General features: G+C 40.9%; 2 protein-coding genes, 1 non-coding gene and 1 pseudogene across 15 annotated transcripts in view; 3 read left to right on the forward strand and 1 right to left on the reverse strand.

The window, feature by feature from the left end:
- ERC1 (ELKS/RAB6-interacting/CAST family member 1) overlaps positions 1–2,810 on the reverse strand; it is a 523,992-nt gene extending 521,182 nt beyond the window's left edge. For 3 of the 13 annotated variants that reach the window (XM_078450210.2, XM_078450214.2, XM_078450213.2), the window contains exon 1: positions 2,551–2,780. The gene's annotated coding sequence lies outside the window, so the exon portion shown is untranslated. Of the gene's footprint in view, positions 1–2,550 lie in introns of all 13 variants that reach the window. The other 10 variants (XM_078450204.2, XM_078450212.2, XM_078450211.2 and 7 more) reach the window with 5 other exon arrangements.
- A 1,842-nt stretch (positions 2,811–4,652) lies between these two features.
- LOC132660451 (U6 spliceosomal RNA) lies at positions 4,653–4,755 on the forward strand. The gene has a single exon (XR_009601799.1). It is a non-coding gene; the product is annotated as a U6 spliceosomal RNA (small nuclear RNA).
- An 8,570-nt stretch (positions 4,756–13,325) lies between these two features.
- LOC132694906 (protein mago nashi homolog 2) lies at positions 13,326–14,031 on the forward strand. The gene has a single exon (XM_060658820.1). The coding sequence runs from the start codon at positions 13,328–13,330 to the stop codon at positions 13,772–13,774; it is 447 nt and encodes a 148-aa protein (XP_060514803.1). The 5' UTR covers positions 13,326–13,327; the 3' UTR covers positions 13,775–14,031.
- A 3,576-nt stretch (positions 14,032–17,607) lies between these two features.
- On the forward strand, positions 17,608–18,694 carry LOC132695405 (WD repeat-containing protein 31 pseudogene; annotated as a pseudogene).
- Positions 18,695–19,851: the final 1,157 nt, after the last annotated feature.

Consider the following 19,851-nt stretch of genomic DNA (forward strand, 5'->3'; position numbering starts at 1 on the left):
TTTCTCTTCATTTCCCCAAAAGGTATCTGGAAGGTAAGTTCCATGAAGGCAGGGATTTTTGACAGCTTTGTTCACTACTGTATCCTCAATGGCTAAAAAAAGTACCCAGAAGAATACTCAGTAAATAACCATTGAATGAGTCAGTGTCCCAAGGCTCGGATATTGAAGACTTATAGAAATAAGTTATATTCTACATAACCTTGATGCTGTTTATTACATTATATTTGTTTGAAAACTGATAATCAATATACGGATTTGGTTAACCAAAATACTTCATTCTCTGGTCTTCCTCCATCAAGGTGTTTGATACAGTATGTGAAAATGCACATTTAACAGCTCTTTTACTCCTTATAAAAGCATTAACTGAGAGTAGAAAAAGAGCAGCTGTTGCTAACAGAACCTTCACTTTTATCCTGCTCCCAGTATTAATGTTGAATTAACACAGACATACCTACCTGACTTTAGTAAAAAAGGGGACAAGGGAGACTTCAGTAGATTCAACAAGAACATCACAGTAATGACTAGCAAGTGACTTTTCTTGAAAAATAATAGGTAGTGTTTTTTCTGGCATAAAAAAAACTCTAAGGAGAAATAGATCACTTCTACCTTATACTTTCCCCCAAATCCCATGACTGCATTCCTACAAAGAATTGCATCCCACTGTCAACAATGTAAATGTCATGTTAGCAATATATATAGTTTCACCTGACATTTTAGTTCACATTTGTCCTCATGCATACCCAATTAAATCAAAGTATAATTTAAAAGGCAAAACTAGATATGTGAATTTTAATTTTTGCTTCTAAGTAATCCAAAAGTATTCATTTACCAACTTATAATTTGACCTGTCTGAATACATTTAATTGAATCTTTTCTTTAGAATTACAAACCTGAGACACTCTTTCTCACTTAATATCTATTATATCATCTGTTGCCTGTAAGTTTCTTCAAGCAGAACTATTTTCTAGAAGATAATAGTCTGCTCATTAATTAGGCATGTTAAAAAAGGCAATGATCTACAACTACTGACACTCAAATCTGTATATTTCTCTCTTGGGTAACAGGAAAGCACTTCTCTGGCTATGTTCCCAAATAAATTGAGTAAGCCTTGGGAAAGTCACTGCTTAAATTCCATTTCATGACGGCTGCTCTTCCTCCATAAATGAATTATTGAGAATCATGCCTACTTCCACCCATTACATAATACATGTATATCACAGGACCTATTTTCTGAGTAAGAAACATCTTAAATGACACTGATAGGTAAGGTCAGTGAATACTGTAATCTAATAGGGAGCAGGAATTGAGAAGAGATTCTGATTTAATGTATAAAGTTGTGAAACACTGATGTGAAGAACACTGAATACTGTTTACTCTTAGTAACATCTCTCCATGAAGTCAGACACATGCCCCCAAAATGTTATTAAAGAGCATCTTAAAAGCACTTGACTCCAAGAACATTTCTCAGAAATTGAGGGACCTAGAAAAAAAAGCTATTTCAGTTCATTTTTAAAGTGTCTAATAGCATCTGCAATTGAGAAATAAAAATAAGCACGAATAATTGTGCTGAACACAAAATGCCCAAATGTCAAAGTCTATTGAAAAACAAGTTGTAAAAGACAGCTGTGCTTTAAAACATGTATTTTTCATATAATTAGCTCCAAAAGAACTGTTCAAATTATCCATCCAAAGCAGTCAACCACAACCACCTGCAACCATTACTCAGAAACGTGTCTTCCAAAGCAACCACCTGATTTTCAGGCCTTCTCTTAAGAGGCCAGGATAAAGCTTGCAAATAAGGTGGTATAAAGTGATCTTTTAGGCACAGAAAAAAGACTGGAAGGTAACACCTTTAAGGAACTAGGTGTAATGGGACCTATTCCCTAATGTTGCTGCCAGAATGAAGTTGTCTTAATCCAAGACCTCACTCTTCTTGAAGGGTGTAAAACTTTAAACCCAGCCACCCTCACCAATTACCCACCTGCGCCAAAAGCAGAGGGATTCTCTGCCCTTCCGACCCACCCCGCCAGGAAGAAGAAAAATAATAACCATAATAACCCTAAAGTAGAAATATGAGACCTAGTGCAACAGCTTCTCCAACTGCCTCAAAGGCAACATCCACAGCTCTTCTTCCTTTTGCAATACAACCCTTCATCTCCTATCTTACCATTTAACAGAAGGGGGAAAAAAATCCTCACCTCTTTCAATATTTTACATCAGTCGCCTAACCACACAGATCCACCCTGACCGCACCCCAACCTCCTCATGGCTCCCCAATTTCTCCATCTCGCCACTACCTCGCCCTCAACATCACGTCTCAGAAACCCTCCGTTCTCCAAGCACCCAGAACCCCTATCTCCCACCTCCCACCTCGGGTTCCCCTCATCTATCGCTTCAGCTCCCGCCCAATCCTGGAGCTCTGTGGGGTGGAACCCGCGGGTGGGCTGGGGTGGGCTGGGGTGGGGTGGGGTGGGGTCCGCCCCTCCCCGGACTTTCCCATCCCCCCTCCCCCGGTAGGGAGAGGAGGGGGAGGGGGTCTTGTAGCCTCACCTACAGCTCCGCCCCTCCCCGGGGGCGCGCTGCCCAGCCCTAGCCAGGGCCGTGAGGAAGCAGGCTAAGAAAAGGCAAAAAACCTCAGCGCCAGCGGCAGTCGGGAAGCTCTCGGTCCCGCCCGACTTCCGAGCTGCCGCCACGGCGGCCGTCTCACCCTCCTCAGGGCTGCTGCTGTTGCTGCTGCTGCCTCCCGGGAGCCGCCACCACCGCCGCCACCACTACCGCCGCCGCCGCCACAGCCACAGTACGGCCCCAGCGCCCGCCGACGTCACTACGCCCCGCCCCCTGCGCGAGACACCTAGCCCCGCCCCAGGGCCCGGGCCCGGGCCGCGAGACACCGCGAGCTCCGCCTCCTCGTGGCCGGGCCACCTAGCTTTCCTGCACTCTCCTGGGAGCGCGACTTGGCAGCCCGCAGGCCTCCGGCGACTTCCAGAGGAAGACGGGTCAGGGGCTGGGAGTGGGGTGATTCAGGGTTCCGGCGGCGGCTGCGCGCCCAAGCAGGGCAACGGTCGCGGGGCGTACACACCCCCCACGCGCGGCCCCTGCAGCCACGGGAAGGGAGAGCGGGAGCCGGCTACGGGAAGAGGCTGTAGGTGGGAGCGAGGCAAGGCGCCGTTTGTCTCCTTCTGCTTGCCGTAGGAAGTGGACCGGCCAGGCCCGAAGAGCGGAATCGTCGCTTTCCCAAACCTTAGAGTCGCCCAACCCCCTCCTTGGCGGGGCCCGTTACACAAGCCCCAGGACAGTCACTGCTGTTGAGAGTTGGTCTAGAATTGTACATTCCGGGCTGCGCTCCCGCGGCCGCGGTGGGAACTCTTTGTCGGAGGGAAATTGGATTTTTTTTCGCCCTCACCCTTAGCTTTTGCGAATGTGGCCGTGGGGCTGTCCACTGGACCTTAGGGAAAGAACTTAGGCTTCGCGGAAGACCCACGCTAGTGTACGTGGTTTTTGAGCGCGGCGGGAGAGGAGAACGTGGGCGGAATTTGAGGTCCACTTTCAGTTCCCGCAATGTGCCAAATGCGGTGCTACGTTGTCTCACTCAGTCTTCACAGCAGCTAGGCGAGTCGGCCAAGCAAATGGTACCTTATTCAGGAAACCCAGTTTTCTTGTGCTGTCTCGTAGATTTTCTTTTGTTGGAGCTATGCAAAGAGGACAACTGCATCCTTTAATTTAAGAATTTAGGTAAACTATCCCTGAACCAGAAAGAAGGAGTGATGTAAATTATATTTGTTCCCAGCCTTTTAGGTTGCATTGAATAATTTAAAATGACATTAAAAGGAGTTGAGTCCTCATTTGCCCCTGCTTATTCTCTACAATTAACCAATTCACACTCCTTCATAATCCCACTAACATTTTCCCCTCCCTCCCTCAGTATTCACATTCATTCATTCACCAAATTCTGTTTCATGCTGCCCAGACTCTGTTTCCTCCCAGATCACCAAGCACTTGGATTATTGCAGTTCCCCGTCCTGCTGTACAGTCGCCCCCTTCAGTACATTCCACATATGCCTACCAATTGTCAGACTGTGCTGCCAGAGAAGATTGTATAGCTGCCAAGTAAGCATCCGAAAATACTTCTTTTTTTTTTAGACATGTGGCTTTTTACCCCCAAAAAAATCCATGCTATGTCGATTATTTTTCAAAATCTTCCTCATCTAACTGCTGATCTGCTCATCCTGTTACTCCCCAGAAGTGTGGTGAGGTAAGAGGAAAGTAGGAGTCACATCCTAGTGTCCCTTCTGCCACTCTCTATTTGTGTGACCTTGGGAAAATCACTTCACTTCTGAGTTCTGCTTTTCTTAACTGTAAAATGGGGTGTGAACTAGATGTCTGAGATCCAACATGTCACTAAATGTGTGGATCTGAAGCGTTTCTGTGCTAAGCCCTAAATTATACATACACAGGATACTATCAATATCACAGACTCAGAATTGTGGTAGTATGTTTTTCTGTGTTTTGGGAGGGAGTTGTTTGGTTTTTTGCCATTCCACTAGTTGTTTTTTCTTATGTCCTACTCTGCTCCACTTGTCTTTTTTTAAACTTACATTTAGTATTTTTTTTAACTTACATTTAGTATTTTTTTTTTATTAAAGCTTGGGTGAGTACTCCTTTTGGCAGCACATATACTAAAATTGGAATGTTAGAAGTTTAGCCTGTCCCCTGTGCAAGGATGACATATAAATTTATGAAGTGTTCCATATTTGCAAACTAATGTAACATTGCTTGTCAACTGTACTTAAAAATATATATAAGCTAGCTAACTAAGCGCATGCATTCATTACCTCTTCTTCCTGAGACCCCATTAAAATGCTAATAAAGGAATTTAAAAATGATACAAACTCATACATAATAGAAAATGAGAATGAGACCACCAAATTTTTTTAATTTTACATACCAAGTGAGTGCAGTCTGACTAAACAAAATGAAAGAAACCATAATGTAGAATAGGTTCAGATGGTGCTGTAGCCAACAGGGAGATTAAATAAAGATCTCTGCATAGAACAGAAGAGCCCTCCCTTATCTCAGATACCATAACCAGGCATTTATCCCAGGCTAAAAATCAAGAGTTCTCATAATCTCTGGGGAAGAGTTGGGCAGCTATTTGAACATTTAATGACTAAAGCAGTCTTCATTCTGGCACAATAGCTAGTTTTCTACCCACTCACCGTTGAGTGAAGTTGTGCAAGTTGGCAAGACCTTCCCAAGTTCACAAGATTCCTAATCAGCATTCCAATTACCTCATCTTAAACATGAACAGACAATCAAGGATTAGATAATTAGATATTCAAAAGAAGTCTCCAATTTAGGGGGCGGGGGAAGGGGAGAAAGATAAACAGAGAATGGCCATAGAAGAAATAGAGAAACTTCAGAGAACTTTAAAAATAATAACTGGGGGGGGCGCCTGGGTGGCTCAGTCGGTTAAGCCTCCGACTTCAGCTCAGGTCACGATCTCGCGGTCCGTGAGTTCGAGCCCCGCGTCGGGCTCTGGGCTGATGGCTCAGAGCCTGGAGCCTGCTTCCAATTCTGTGTCTCCCTGTCTCTCTCTGCCCCTCCCCCGTTCATGCTCTGTCTCTCTCTGTCTCAAAAATAAATAAAACCTTTAAAAAAAATTTTTTTTAAATAATTACTGGGATGCTCCTAGGCTTATTACACCTAGGAAACAAGAATAGTATACCAGTATACCCAGATGAAGTAACAATCCGAGAATAAAAAGTAAGTCTTAAAATTAGAAAGAAGAAATGGCCAAAATTATAAATTCACTTGAAGTGTTAAAAGATTAAGCCAATGAAATTTTTTTAAATAGAAAAAATATGCAAAGAGATGGAAATTGCAAGAGAAAATATAAGAGTAAGAATCCAAAAGGACTAATATAAAAAAAGAGGAAAACAAAGTAAATAGAAAATGGAAAATTACTCAAAAATCCTGGAAGAAAATCTGCCAGAGCTTAAAGTGTCTACTAGTACAGAGCAAAAACAAATAAAAAACAACCTTGTAAATACTACAAATGCAAAGACAAAGAGAAGATTCAGATCCTAAATTTCCAAAGAGAAAAAAAGTGACCCATAAAAGAATAAGAATCAAGCTTACATTAGAATTCTTATCATCAACACTAAATGAAAGAAAATAGACTTTCAAGTTTTTTTTTTTATAATCTTTTTTTAACGTTTATTTTTGAGACAGAGAGACAGAACATGAACGGGGGGAGGGTCAGAGAGAGAGGGAGACACAATCTGAAACAGGCTCCAGGCTCTGAGCTGTCAGCACAGAGCCCGACATGGGGCTCGAACTCACAGACTGTGAGATCATGACCTGAGTTGAAATCAGACGCTTAACCGACTGAGCCACCCAGGCACCCCGGACTTTCAAGTTTCTGAGGGAAATATTTCTTGACCTCAAAACCTAAGAAAAAAATTTAATTTTCAAAAAAGTCCCATTCCTACCTGAATCATCATTAAGTAAAATGAATGAAGTAGAATGAAAACACTTTCAGATAGGCAGGGACTCATAAAGTTAAACTCCCACATACCCCCTTTTTCTTAATATTTATTTATTTATTTATTTTGAGAAAGAGAAAAAGAGCACAAGCAGGGGTAAGGCAGAGAGAGGGAGAGAGAGAATCCCAAGCAGGCTCCAGGCTGCCAGCACAGAACCTGACATGGGGCTCAAACCCATGAACCATTAGATAACAACCTGAGATCACAACCTGAGCTGAAACCAAGAGCCAGACACTTAACCAACTGAGCCACCCAGGCACCCCTATACTCCCACATAACCTTTTTTAAAAAAAGAGTTTCTTGAAGATGTGCTCAGGCAAAATGAGGTAGAAAACAGCGTATTTGACAATACATTTAGGGGTCACTAGATCTAATTCAGGAGGACAGGGAAGATCTAATTCAGGGAAGCCCCAAAAGGTTAGGCTACTGGGAGAGAAATCTGAAGAAAAGAGAATTCAACTGAATGACCGTGATAGAAAGCTTAGAAAATGCTGTTTTCTGGTGTTCAACTTTTAGACCCAACATATTAATAAATTATAAATAACTTGACATAGTTAAAGCATAGTTTATAAATTATACTGTTGTTGACAATATAAAGGTAAAAATACCCTTTTACGGTATTTTAACTTTAAGATGTGGAACATAGGAAGGAAAGGTAAACGATAAAAGCATTCAAGAGATTATGTTTATTATTGACAAAACTTTTCTGGTTGTTAAAACGTGTTGTCAGAAGTAGGAAAAGTAACCAATGGAGGAGCAAGGAATTGTTAGTCTATATTGAGAGGGTAGGCAGACACATGGTACAGGATTTATAAGCAAGCTAAATCATGAATCTAGATAGTTCATCAAGAAATGGTGGCAGAAGATTTAATAGTATTTAACTGGCAATATTCCCCTATTTTTCTGCAGATTCTATACAATTCTATCAAAATCTCAGCTGCCTTTTTTCCCCCAAAATTAACAAGCTGATCCTAAAATTCACATGGAAATGTAAAGGGTTCAGGATAGCCAAAACAATTAAAAAATAATAATTAGAACAGGGGTGCCTGGGTGGCTCAGTCAGTTAAGCATCTGACTTCAGCTCAAGTTGCAATCTTGCAGTTCGTGGGTTTGAGCCCCACATCAGGCTCTGTGCTGACAGCCTAGAGCCTGCTTTGGATCCTGTGTCTCCCCCTCTCTCTTTGTCCCTCCCCCACTCACACTCTCTCTCTCTCTTTCAAAAATAAACATTAAAAAAATTTTTAATAAAAAAATTAGTCATTCTTCAAGATTTCAAAACTGACTACAAAACTACAGTAATCTAGATAGTATAGTACTAGAATAGTGATAGACATATATATCAGTGAAATAGAATTGAATGTTAAGAAATAACCCATACATTTATGGACAATTGATTTTCAACAAGAACTTCAAGATAATTTGATGGGAAAAAATAATCTTTTCAACAAAAGGTGCTATAACAATTGTATATCCACATGCAAAAGAATGAAACTGGACCCCGACCTCACATATACCAACATTAATTTAAAATGGACCACAGACCTAAATATACATGCAAAAACTGTAATACTCTTAAAGAAAACATAGGTATAAGTTTGTGTGACCTTGGATTAGGCAATTGTTTCTTAGCTGTGAAACCAAACCTATAGGTGACAAAAGAAAAAAAAATACGAAAATTGGACTTCACCAAAATGAAAAACTTTTGTATTATTCAGCCTTAAAAAGGAATGAAATTCTGACACATTACAACATGGATGAACCTTGGAGACATTATACTAAGTGAAATGACCCAATCACAAAAGGACTGTATATTATATGATTCCATCCCATACGATAAACCTGGAGTATTTGAAGTCATAGAATCAGAAAGTAAAAGGGTGGTTGACAGGGGTTTGGAGCAAGGAGAATATAACATTAGTATTTAGGAATTAGAGTACTTCCCAAACTTCAGTTTGGGGAAAAATGAAGTCCTGGAAATGATAGTCATGATGATTGCAGATCAATGTGGATATATTTAATGCCACACAACTGTATAGTCAAAAATGGTTCAAATAGTAACTATTATGTTGTATTATATTTTACCACAACAAAAAAATCTTTTGTGCTTCAAGTATACTGGTTTGGACTGAATTGTGTTCTTTCAAAGTTCCTCACCCTTTCCCTTAACCCTCAATTTATTTGGAGAGAGGCCTTAAAAGAGGTAATTACAGTTAAATAAGGTCATAAGAGTGGGAACCCTAATCCCATAGGACTGATGTCCTTGTAAGAAGAGGAAGAGACACTTGGGGCATATGCACAGAGAAAAGGCCACACAAGGACACAACCAGAAGATGGCCATCTGCAAGCCAACCAAACATGCTAACATCTTGATCTTAGTTAGACATTCAGCCTCCAGAACTGTGAGAAATAAATTTTTGTTGTTTAAGCCCCCAGTCCCTGATGTTTTGTTATGGTATCTTTACCAGACTAGTACAGATTTTGATACTGAGAAGTGGGATTTTGCTGCAACAGATACCTAAAAAAATGTGGAAGTGGCTTTGGAATTGGATTATGAATAGAGGCTAGAAGAATTTTGAGGTGCTTGTTAGAAAAAGCCTAGATAGGGGTGCCTGGGTGGCTCAGTCGGTTGAGTGTCCGACTTTGGCTCAGGTCATGATCTCGCAGTCCGTGAGTTCCAGCCCTACGTCGGGCTCTGTGCTGACAGCTCAGAGCCTGGAGCCTGTTTCAGATTCTGTGTCTCCCTCTCTCTCTGACCCTCCCCGTTCATGCTCTGTCTCTCTCTGTCTCAAAAATAAATAAATGTTAAAAAAAAAAAAAAAGAAAGAAAAAGCCTAGATTGCCTTGAAGAGAGGCTGTTGGTACAAAAATGGATGTTAAAGGTGATTCTGGTGAGATCTGGAGCAGAAATGAGGAGCATGTTACTGAAAACTGGAAGAAAACTGACCCTTATAAGATGGCAAAGAAATTGGCCAAATTGTGTTCTAGTATTTTGTGGAAATAATTTAAAAGTAATAAAGTTGATGGGGCGCCTGGGTGGCTCAGTCAGTTAAGCCTCTGATTTCAGCTCAGGTCATGATCTCACTGCTCAAAAGTTCGCAAGTTCAAGCCCTGTATCCAGCACTGTGTTGACAGCTCAGAGCCTGGGGCCTGCTTCAGATTCTGTCTCCTCCCCTCTTCCAGCTCTCTCTCTCTCCTTCTCTCTCTCTCTCAAATTAAAAAAATAAAGTAATAAAGTCGAATATTTCTAAGCAAAGTGTTAAAGGTGCAGTCTCATTTCTTCTTACTAGTTATAGTAAAATGCAGGAAGAGAGAGATAAATAGAAGGTATTATTCAACAAAAAGGAACCAAAATGAAGATTTGGAAAATTCTTAGCCTATCTGTGATATTATGATTTATATTTGGTCATTCAGAGGACCAAAAAATATTTCTCAAATATGTTCAGTCTTTGTCCACTGTTCCTGGTTCTCAGTTCCCAAAACCCTTGGCATTTCCTGAACAATAAAAGCAACGGGAACATCTTTCGTCATAATATTTGGTCTCCTGTCTTCAGTTCCTGAAATCACTTCAGAGACATAAAGGTGAAATAGGTGTCTTGTTATTCATAACAAGTCCCTTTCCACCACAACTGAGATTATGTTAATGAAGTGACTTTTGGAAAGCACCTAAGGATGAGAGCTGGTTACCAGGGGAACCAAACAGGAATAGAGGTTTGGAACTTTCAGTCTCCCCACCAATCCCCAGCTCTTGGGAAGAGAGAGGTGCTGGAGTTTGAATCAATTACCAATAGCCAATGATTTAATCAATCTTGCCTACATAATGAAGCCTCCATCAAAAACCCGAAAGAATGAGATTGGAGAGCTTCTGGGATGGTGAACACAAGGAGGGTATGAGTAAAGTGATGTACCTGGAGAGAGCATGGAAGTTCTGTGTCCTTTTACCATGTTTTTACTGTGCCTAATGCCTCTCTTCCATCTGGCTGTTCCTGAATTATATCCTTTTATAATAAACCAGTAATCTACTAGGAAAATGTGTCTCTGAGTTCTGTGAGCCACTCTAGCAAGTTAATCAATCCCAAAGAGAGGGGCATGGGAACCTCTGATTTATAGCCAGTTGGCCAGAAGCACAAATAATAACATAGGCTTGCATCTGACATATGAAGGTGTAGGGAAGAGAGGGGGGTGACAGGAGTCTTGTAGGACTGAGTCCATAACCTATGGGATCTGATACTATCTCTGGGTAGATACTGTCCACTGAGTGGAAATGTAAGATATCCAGCTGGTATCTGGAGAATTACTCCTTGATGATGTGGGGAAACCCACCTCCTTCCCACAAGTTGGAATTGGGTGCAGAACCCAATTACTATCCATACTAGAAATAAGAAAAGTATATTCTGGAGAGCACACTAAGGGTGTGGCTAGAAAAATCATTTGATAAAGAGATCATAGGTGCTGTAGAGTCCAAGGACAGGCTGCCCTAAGATGGGCCACTTTAGCATGAACATTATTTTGAATTAAAAACAAAACCCAGCAGATTCAGAAAAAAAGCATTTTACCTCCCCCTCAACTGCCTCTTTGTACCAGGAAGAGAGTTATTAACAGAGATTTCTCTTTACCTAAGAAACTTATCTACATATTAGAGTAACCTTGGTTTTCCAAACATCTTTCACCTTCCTGCTAGTAGTCTTTTCTCCCCTTTATATCCTCAGATACCTCTTTTTTAGCTCATATAAGCATCATGTTGGGGCGCCTGGGTGGCTCAGTCGGTTAAACGTCCGACTTCAGCTCAGGTCACGATCTCGCGGTCCGTGAGTTCAAGCCCCGCGTCGGGCTCTGGGCTGATGGCTCAGAGCCTGGAGCTTGCTTCCGATTCTGTGTCTCCCTCTCTCTCTGCCCCCCCCCCCCCCGTTCATGCTGTGTCTCTCTCTGCCTCAAAAACAAATAAACGTTAAAAAACTAAAAAAAAAAAAATAAGCATCATGTTGCCTGAATGTCTTTGGAATTTCCTGTCTGTGTGGATTCCCTGTATGTACGCAATTAAATTTGATTTTCTCTTGTTAATCTGTCTCATATCAATTTGATTCTTAGTCCAGCTAGAAGGACCTTGAAATAAGAGAAAAAATTCTTTCTCCCCATAGTGTGATTCATGGACTTAGCCATCTCAGAAGTATCCAGGAAAGAAGTGAGATTATACCAGAAGAAACACTGCCAGCTGGGAATAAAAGGGATAGAATCAACAAAGTAAAGGAATCTTGTCAGACTTCTGGGATTCTACAGGATAAAACAATAGAGTTCTCTGGCTGCCAGTCCCCATTATCCTCAAGGAAAGGGAGGAATAACACCAAAAGCTATTCAGAGATCAGCAGGGCTGTATCATTCCTACCATGAACTCAGAGGATACAGGTCTGGGGGGGCAAGGCTGTATCCTTGGCTTCAGTAGGTCAGGCTGCTACCAACCAATCTCTCAGGAACAAAACTGCTGCCCAGGACCAAGAGGATAATGCTGCTACCCCCTTAAGCCCAAAGGGCAAACCACTGAGCCAAAAAAGACTACTTTGAGCCTTAAAATCTAATGGAATTTGCCTTGCTAAGTTTTGGACTTCCTTTGGACCCACCCCCTTTCTTCTTTCTGATATCTTTCTTTTAAAATGGGGATGTCTAAGGACACCTGGGTTGCTCAGTTGGTTAAGCGCCTGACGTTGGCTCAGGTCACAATCTCATGGTTCATGGGTTTGAGCCCCTCATTGGGCTTGAAGCCTGGAGCCTCGCCCTCTGTCTCTGCCCCTCCCCCCACCTGCATTCTGTCTGTCTCTCAAAAATAAATAAACATTAAATTTTAATTTATTTAAAAAATTTAAAAAAAATTTTTAATGTTTATTTACTTTGAGAGACAGAGACAGAGCATGAGCGGGGGAAGGGCAGAGAGAGAGGGAGACACAGAATCTGAAGCAGGCTCCAGGCTTTGTGGAGCATCCGACTTTGGCTCAGGTCATGATCTGCCTATCTCACCTTTCTGTCTTGGAAGCACATAATTTGTCTCACAGGCTCACAGCTGGAAGAGGAATTTTGCCTCAGCATGAATCATATTTCAAGTCTCATCCATACCTGATTTAGATGATATTTAGATAAGGCTTTGGACATAGATTTGGTTCTGAAAGAGTTAAGAATTTGGGATTGGGGGTGAATGTATTTTGCATGTGAGAAGGGTATACCCAGAAGGCAGATTGTTTGGACTGAACTGTGTTCTCCTAATTAGTTATATGTGGAAACCTTACCCCACAACATGGCTGTATTTGGAGACAGGGCCTTTTATTTATTTTCTTTTTTAATGTTAATTTTTGAGAGAGAGAGAGCTTGGGGGAGGGGCAGACAGAGAGAGGGACAGAGGATCTGCAGTGGACCCCACGCTGATACCACAGAGCCAGATGCAGGGCCCAATGCGGGGTGCAGTGTGGGGGCCCGAACTCGGGGAACCACGAGATCATGACCTGAGCCAAAATCAAGAGTCCGACACTTAACCTTCTGAGCCACCCAGGCACCCCCAGAGACAGGGCCTTTTAAGAGATGATAAAGGTTAAGTGAGGTCATATCCAGTCTATGGGATTTTGATATGGCAGCCCTAATAGACTAACTCAGACACTGTCAGAAAAGTGAAAAGACAACACACAGAATGGGAAAAAATTTTGCAAACCATATATCTGATATTATAGCCAGAATATATAAATAACTCTTAAAATTCAACAATAAAAATACAACCCCATTAAAAAATGGGTCCAAGGACGAAAATGGCTATGGCCAGTGATTTCTACCTGCGCTACTACGTAGGGCACAAGGGCAAGTTTGGACACGAGTTCCTGGAGTTCGAGTTTCGGCCAGACGGAAAGCTTAGATATGCCAACAACAGCAACTACAAAAATGACGTCATGATCAGAAAGGAGGCTTATGTACACAAGAGTGTAATGGAAGAACTGAAGAGAATCATTGACGACAGTGAAATTACAAAAGAAGATGATGCTTTGTGGCCTCCCCCTGACAGAGTTGGCCGACAGGAACTTGAAATTGTAATTGGAGATGAACACATTTCTTTTACCACATCAAAAATAGGTTCTCTTATTGATGTAAATCAGTCAAAGGATCCTGAAGGCCTTCGAGTATTTTACTACTTGGTACAGGACCTGAAATGTTTAGTTTTTAGTCTTATTGGATTACATTTCAAGATTAAACCAATCTAAGTTGTATGTTTTTTTAAAAGCTGTTTTTATATTTAATTAAGGGATGGGTTTGTCATTTACAATATTGGGATTTTTATAAATGTGAAACTCTTGTTTTGTATGCCCACTGAAAATAAGAAAATACATAAACAGGCTTAATGGTTATTCTCACTTGGCTCCAAGTGGTTTAGATAGTCCTCACACATATTAAATTCTGTAAATGAAAGCAACTTTTTGTTGAGATTTTGCTCCAATAAAACATATCAAAGCCTGAAAAAAAAAAAAAAATGGGTCCAAATTATGAATAGATATTTCTCCAAAGAAGATACATAAATAGCCAAAAATCACATGAAAAGACACTAAACATCATTAGTCATAAGGGCAATGCAAATTAAAATCATAATGAGATATCACTTCGCACCCACTAGGATGGCTATAATAATTTTTTTTAAGACTTATATTAACAAGTGTTAGGATGCAGAGAAATCAGAACCCTCATACTCTCCTGGCGGGAACACAAAATGCCATAGTCACTTTGTAAAACATTCTGGCACTTCCTTGAAAAGTTAAACATAGAGTTATGATAAGACCCAGCAATTCCACTCCTAGGTATATACCTGAGAGTTTAAAACGTCCACAGAAAACATGAAAATTTGTATATGAGTGTAATAGCATTATTCATAATAGCTGAACAGTGGGAAATAAATCATTAAAAAACATAATTTCAATAAATTGCTGGCTTGCAACAAAACAAAAGAATTGTCCTCAAATACTCGGTGCCTTATGAATAACAAATATTTATTTCTCACCTAGTCGGAAATTGACAGCTGGAGGGAGGGGCAGTTCAGCTGCTGTGTCCCTGATCTAAGTGCAAGTCAAATTCAGTCAGTCTCACATGTCTCCCATTCAAGGATTGGGACATAAGGAACACTAGTCACCTGCGTTATATTTTCCTCATGATGGAAGGCAGAACACAAGAGGCTGAGCCACAAAAATTCCTTGAAGGGGTGCCTGGAGCTTGCTTCAGATACTGTCTCCCTCTCTGCCCCTCCCCCGCTTGTACTCTGTCTCTTTCTCTCAAAAATAAATAAATATTAAAACAAAAACAAAAACCTCTGAAGGCTGCACTCAGATGTGTCATATGTCCTGCCTGCTCACATTATATTAACCAAAGCAAAAGTAAATCGCACGACCAGATCCAAAATAATTGTGGGAAAAGTATACTCTTCTCATGGAGTAGAATGGGGGAAGACAAGAGAGAAGGAAAAAGACATGGCCTTACCTTTATTTTATTTATTTATTTTTTAATGTTTATTTATTTTTGACAGAGAGACAGCGAGCATGAGTGGGGTAGGGGCAGAGAGAGAGGGAGACACACAATCCGTAGCAGGCTCCAGGCTCTGAGCTATCAGCACAGAGCCCGATGGCTGGGGGGGGTGGGGGGGCTCAAACTCACAGACTGGGAGATTATGACCTGAGCGGAGCCGAAGTCAGACGCTCAACCGACTGACTGAGCCACCCAGGCGCCTCTTGACCTTACCTTTAAAAAATTTTTTTCTAAAACTTGTGCACACCACTTCTGCTTATTTCCATGGCAAAAGCTCACTACATGGTCATTCTTTGCTCAAGGACAAACTGGAAATATAGCCTTTATTGTGGATGGTCATGGACCCATCAAATTTAAGAAGTTCTATTACTGAAATAAGGAGAAAAGGGCTAGTGAACGACAACTATCCCTCTCTGCCACAAACCTCTACCTAGAAAGCATCACAAAAACACAAGGGAATGAAAATGTGGCAGGCTAAGGACATGAAGGCAGTTTCCTAATTTAAATCTGCCTAAAGTCCCCAAAAGAGAATTGAGAGAATGGAGGTGAGCTTATATGCATGTAATGGGTGAGGACTTTCCATATGTATAGAAGACATAAATCCACACATTAGAGGTCACTAAAAATACTAAGTAAGAAGAAATCCAGCCTAGAATATTGACTGAAACTGACAACATAAAAGACAACACTTTTTTTTTTTGGACTGCATATTGTAAAATCAGTTGCATTATTTTCCTAGGGCTGCTGTAACACAGTGCCACAGAGTGGGTGGCTTAATATATGAGAAATTTATTGTCTCATAGTTCTGGAGTCTAGAAGTCCAAAATCCAGGTGTCAGCAGTCATGCTTCCTCTGAACTGGTGGGGAAAAGCCTTCCTTGCCTCTTCCTAGTTTCTGATGATCTGTAGCAAACCTTGTCCGTCCTTAGCTTGTAACTGCAGCACTTCAATCTCTGCCCCCATTATCATATGATATCTCTTCATATGTGTGTGTCTCTTTTCCTCTCCTAACAGGACACCAGTCATATTGGATTAATGACTTCTCCAATATAACCTTATCTTAACTAATTATCCACAATTGCCTTATTTCAAAATAAGGTCCCATTCTTAGGTACTGGGGCTTAAGGCTTTAGCATATCTTTTTGAGTGATACAATTCAACTCATAACATCAGACAAATAAAAGATCAGCTTACTTACAAAGGCACAGTAATTAAAGTGACAGCAGACTTGTTAACACAAAAGGGAAGCCAGAAGACAGAATAATATCTTCAAGTGAGGAGAGACATCTTGGAATTGTGTACCCAGTAACGCTATTTTATAAGACCAAGGACAAAACAGAGACATTTCAAATAAACAAAAGCACAGGGTTTATTACTAATTGATCTTCATTAAAGGAAAATGTAAATGATATTTCAGAAAAAAAATAATCCTAGGGGCGCCTGGTGACTCAGTCTGTTGGGGGTTCAACTCTTGATTTCAGCTCAGGTCATGATCTTCCAGTTGGTGGGATAGAGCCTCAAGTCAGGTTCTGTGCTAACAGCGTGGAGCATGCTTGGGATTCTCCCTCTCCCCCCCCCCCGCCCCTCCCCCGTTCATGCACATGCACTCACTCTCTCTCTCTCAAAATAAATAAACATTTTTTAAAAAAGAGAACAAATCCTAGAAAAAGTTCTGAAAGGAGTATAGTGATCAAAGAAATTAGTGAACATGTGGAGATATCTAGAAAAATATAGTTTATAACTTCCCAAAACTGATCGAAGAAGAAATAGTAGGCCCAAATGTTTCTATAACAAAGAAATTTTCTTGGTATTAAATATTAAAAACTCTTGCATTAAAAAAAAAGTCCAGAAGGCTTTACAAATCAGGTCTACAAAATATTTAAGGAACAAATAATTTTAAACTTATTTTCAACTCTTCTGGAGAATTTATAAAAAATAGAGTTAGAAAATGCCCCCAATCCAACTCATTTACTGAAGTTAATAAAACATTAATACCAAAGTCAGACAAGGACAGTATAAGAACGTTGTTACAGAGTAACAATACTCATGACTAAAGGTGCAAAAATATTAAGTAAACCAAATGCAACAATATATTTAAAAGACAGTGTATTATAATTCGGTTGGGCCTACCCAAGTGTACAAATGTGATTTAATATTAGAAAATCAATTAATTTACTACATTAAGATATTAAAAAGTTATATCAAAGATTCACAAATAAAATAATATTTGATAAAATCCAGTACCCATTTATGATAAAAACTCTTAGCAAAACACCTCATGTCCTAGCAACGAGCCTCGTTGCTAGGGGCGGAGGCCTGTGAGGCGGTGGAGTGTGGTGGCTGTGGACCCCTCCACCCCGCCCCCAACCGGTCTCAGCTCCCAGCCTGGCCAGCCCGCTGTAATTACAGAGATTAGGAAGTGGCTGCCTGAACTATTTTCCAAAGGATAAACATTACAAAGCATTGAATGGCAGCCTCCCAAGAAAATGCCATTCGTTTGGGAGGAACACAACTTCCAGCCACAAGGAATGCTGTTGCTCAGGCGTCATCCAAAGCAAGCTCCTCCTCAGAAGGCTTTGTGTGGGTTCCATGCAGTGATGGGGAAGCTGCAAAGCAAACCCAAACACAGCGCTTATAAATACAGCAGGCTCGATGGAATTGTAGAAGAGAGAATTCAAACTAAAACTTGTCAGGAGTATAGCCCAGCTCACGTGGATACTGTCTGTCTCTGTTGTTGCTGCTCTGAATTCATACCTGTATGTCTCTGCAGGAAAGATAAGACAGTTGTGGCCTATAACTGGAAAACTAGAAATGTGGTTCAAAGGACATTAAGGAGGAATCATTAAGATAGCCTGTATTAACAAACCAAGCCAGGTCTTCAGCCTGACAGCCATGACAGGATGGTCATGATGTAGGGCTTGGATGGTGCCCTACAACCAAGGCAGTGGTTCTCTTGCCATCACGCTATGGTGCTCACTGGATTGGTTGTGAGTCTAGACTCGTCACACCTGTGCACTGGCTCTCAGGACAACACCCTGCTTCTGTGGGATGTTGGGACTGGACAGTGTTCAAAGAAAGCTTTCACCCCAGGGACCTGGTCACAGATCTGTTCTGGGTCCCCCCAAAACCATACAGGCTTCTGAAGATAAAACCATTAGATTATGGGATGGTCAAGGGTTATAGGTAGCTCATATATTTCCTGCAAAGAAGCATATTCAGACCTACTGCAAGCTCAGTGAGGACAAACACAAGTATATCTCCTACAGCAATGGCTTTGGAAGGCAAGGCTGTGGAACTACATTGTGGGACCTAAGGCAGATACAAACAGAATATGAATATAAGGAGTATTCCCTGTTGCATCCTGTGTCTTTCTACCAAGACCATTGGCCTTGATGTCTATAACTGCTACCTCATCACATGACTGCAAAGTGAAGATTTACTGGAGCCTGCCTGTTCACCTTATCCCTGGATGGATCAAGACCTTTGACTTCCTTGGCTGTTGCTGACAGCGTCTTCTCACTATATGCAAGTTTTAGCAGAGGAATTCACCTACTCAGATACATAACCATATCGACAAAAACTTCATTCAAGTTACTTCTGAACATAGCATGCTGACTATGTACCCTTAATGATATATAGTTGAGCACCTGGGTGGCTCAGTCTGTTAAGCATCTGACTTTGGCTCAGGTATGATCTCATAGCTTGTGAGTTTGAGCCCCGCATGGGGCTCTGTGCTGACAGTATGGAACCTGGAGCCTGCTTCAGATTTTGTGTTTCCCTCTCTCTCTGCCCCTCCCCTGCTTGTGCTTTCTCTCAAAAATAAACATTTAAAGAAATTAAAAATAATATATAGTCTAATAACTACAAAAATATTTGAAAGTTACTTAGATTTATTGTTAGTGGCATCAATGGAATAGTAATTCTGAAACTATTTATTTTTTTAAGTAGGCTTGGGGCTTGAACTCTGGACCCCAAGATCAAGACCTGAGCTGACATCAAGAGTCAGATGCTTAACCAACTGAGCCACCCAGGAGCACTCCCCACCCCTCCCCCCATCCTTTTAAAAGCTAGATCACATTATTTCACCTTCATGCTCAAAGCACTCCAGTGGCTTTCTACCTTGCTCACAGTAAAATCCAAATTCTTATAATGGCCTTTAATTCCTACACGATTTAGTTCCCTCTGACTCTTTGACTTTATCTGCTATTCTCCTTCTAGTTCATTCTGTGCCAGTTGTACTGAGTTCCTTGCTGTTTCTCAACCATGCCAAGCATGCTCTTGCCTCAAGACTTGCTCCTTCTCATGGGCACATCTTCTGCCAGATGGCTTCAAGGGTTGTTTTCTTACTTCCTTCAGGTCTCAGCTGTAACCATCCCTGAAGCCTCCCTGATTCCCTATGCAGAACAGCTATCTCTCTACATGCTGGGGCAATAAAACAAAAAACAAACAAACAAAAGAAAAGCCATCTTTCCATGTCCTCCCTGCCCCCCACCCACTTGTTTCATTTTTCTCCATTTGACATACTATATATATATATAGATAGATAGATAGATAGATAGATATACAGATATAGATGTATATGTAGATATATGTATATATGTATACATGTATATATATATATGTATATATATATATACATGTATATATATGTATATATATATACACATGTATATGTATATATATATGTATATATGTATAATATATGTATATCTACATATACATCTATATCTGTATCTGTATGTACAATGCTTGTTTATTTATTTTCTATCTCC

Source organism: Panthera onca, chromosome B4 (assembly GCF_046562875.1).
Source record: "Panthera onca isolate mPanOnc1 chromosome B4, mPanOnc1 haplotype 2, whole genome shotgun sequence".
In the NCBI taxonomy this organism is placed as follows: domain Eukaryota; kingdom Metazoa; phylum Chordata; class Mammalia; order Carnivora; family Felidae; genus Panthera; species Panthera onca.

Coding starts and splice junctions, on each gene's coding strand:
- LOC132694906 (XM_060658820.1), top strand. CDS start 13,328: ATGGCTATGGCCAGTGATTTCTACCTGCGCTACTACGTAGGGCACAAG.